At 40.4% G+C, this 2251-nt stretch overlaps 1 protein-coding gene across 1 annotated transcript; it reads right to left on the reverse strand.

The window, feature by feature from the left end:
• Nucleotides 1–456: 456 nt before the first annotated feature.
• LOC104942847 (sodium/hydrogen exchanger 8-like) lies at nt 457–1112 on the reverse strand. Its single transcript, XM_010768147.1, has 3 exons — nt 921–1112; nt 729–834; nt 457–635 (listed from the first exon to the last, which is right to left on the reverse strand). The coding sequence occupies exons 1-3, from the start codon at nt 972–974 to the stop codon at nt 511–513; spliced, it is 285 nt and encodes a 94-aa protein (XP_010766449.1). The 5' UTR covers nt 975–1112; the 3' UTR covers nt 457–510.
• Between the last annotated feature and the right edge of the window lie 1139 nt (nt 1113–2251).

Genomic DNA, 2251 nt, shown 5'->3' on the forward strand with positions numbered 1-2251 from the left:
CTGAACCTCTGGAATTGAGTCCGGACCTGAACCTGAATGTGAGTCCAGGTACGCAGCACTATTTATGTCTTTTTATGCCTTTATTAGCTACTAACTTGAATTGTTATTCAAATGAATTAATCAATTATTTTTTATATTTTATTGTAATGTAGAGACAAGGCTTTTAGTGACAATCATGTATTGCTTTACAATTATATGTAATAAAAAAAAAGAGGCCTGGCACCCCCCCTGCGATCATTGGCCCCCCCAGGTTGGGAACCACTGCTTCATGGGATGCATCATTAGATCTATAAACTCTAACCATAACCCTAACCCTAAGACCCACGACCAAGCAAAACAAGTATCATTTCTTATGTGGCCTAATGTAAAAAAGGGGCGAAGTGGGAAAGGGGCTAAGTGACAATGGGGTGAAGTGACAATGGGGTGAAGTGACAATGGGGCAATATGGGAATAATTTAGGGGTGAATTGGGAAGGGGCGAAATGGGAAGACACCGGGGAAAAGACTAAATTCACTGACCACACATGAAGGCCATTGTGCGCAGTGTCTGCTGCATGAGGATCTGGGTGACAGGAGACAAGTTGTGATGGGTGTAGTGAGACATCACGATTCCCGCAAACAGGATGGACATTATTCCTGGAGGTGGGGAGGAAGAAAGACATTTAAAATAGTGGTATAAAGTCAAATATAAGAATCTCTAGCATGCATGGAGGAGTATGACACACCCACCAGACAGTTTGATGCCTTCTGCCAGTCCATAGGGAAGGTACGCAAAGATTATCATCATACCAAACTCTAGCGAAGGAGTCTTCCTCAGATCGAAGTGTTTTAGAAACTAATCAGTAAGTTAAGGAATTTAAACAACATGAAAACAGACAGAGTTTAACACATAACATAAACACACTAAAGGAGTCAGGATACAATAGCCGAGATGAGTCCAGTGAGTGTTCCCAGAGCAGCAGAACCAAAAAACATTTTGAGGAAATAACCCAACGCTTGTAAGAAAGTCTCCCAGCCTGTTACTGTGGAGTTGTCTGAGCCGGAAAAAAATCCCTCCGCCGTGCTGAAAGACAAAAGAGAGGAAAATAAATCAAGCCACAATATCAGTTACAAATCCTGAGTTGTGATACCTCTATCTGACCCTAGAGGGCGGAACAACTCCACAATTGAATACTACAAACTCACAACTCTGAGAGATTGTGTGTGAGATCAGAGTTTCTGCAGAATGTGTAATCCTTTATCAAAATCCTGTTTGGTAAACAGAGGTCAGTTGTATTGTATCAGCTCAGTGAATCAACAGGAAGAGTGACAGGAAGGAACTTATTGTGACATTTGGCGATATAAAATGCCATCTGAGCCACAGTAATTTCTTTTTAGAACGTTAAACATACATTTTCAAGGGTAAGGTGACTTTAAGCAACATGTAGACACATTAATGCCCAACAATAACTTAACATCTTTAATATGTTTCTTAGCAGTTAAAGCTGTCTATCAAGTTTATTCTTTGCACTCTAACGTAATTGGGTGGAAATGATTTATCAGCATGTTTTCATCCTAAAAGAAAAACATAATGGATGTGTTGAAGTTATTCTGCAGTAGGAATGCAGACAATCAATTTAATTATACAGTACAATCATTTTCTAATATCATTTATACAGACAAACAAACAGGCAACAAGATAATCTGATTTTAATGCTTATTAACAAGCTCTCAAACAAAAGGCATTAGCTGCGTGGCTCCTATAAACGACTAGGGCAAACTGTTAAGTAGCTTTTAATAAAACCAGCCTGTGAGGTGCTAACAACAAGCAAACTGCCAGGGCTGTGCGGCCTTTCCATTATTCATGTAGTCATTTACACCATGCGGGAATACAGACACTTGAGATCACTTTGCACATTTAGCCAATTGTGAGTAGGGTACTGTATAGTGAGTACAGAGTGAGCAGATAGGATCACAGTGATGTAGACAAACAAGAGAGCCAACTGTCTGTTCCTGTCAAACTTGTCTGACAAGATTTAGAGGGTTGTCGATTGCGACCCCTATTTTGTTGACACGAACAATCTTTATAAACAATTCTGAGAGAATAGGTCACTAAATTGCCTATGATGACCGAAAGTTTCCGAACACTAAACATACGAGGCAGCAAAGGGACATTTGCTTTTCAGTCCTGCAGGCTTCCTCACTGATTGCCCTGTAGGTGTGTGTTCCAAGATGGCAGCACGTTGATTTTTTTCTGTCACGGGGTGCTTCTC

Source organism: Notothenia coriiceps, unplaced genomic scaffold (genome assembly GCF_000735185.1).
Source record: "Notothenia coriiceps isolate Sejong01 unplaced genomic scaffold, NC01 NC01_scaffold00005262, whole genome shotgun sequence".
In the NCBI taxonomy this organism is placed as follows: Eukaryota; Metazoa; Chordata; class Actinopteri; order Perciformes; family Nototheniidae; genus Notothenia; species Notothenia coriiceps.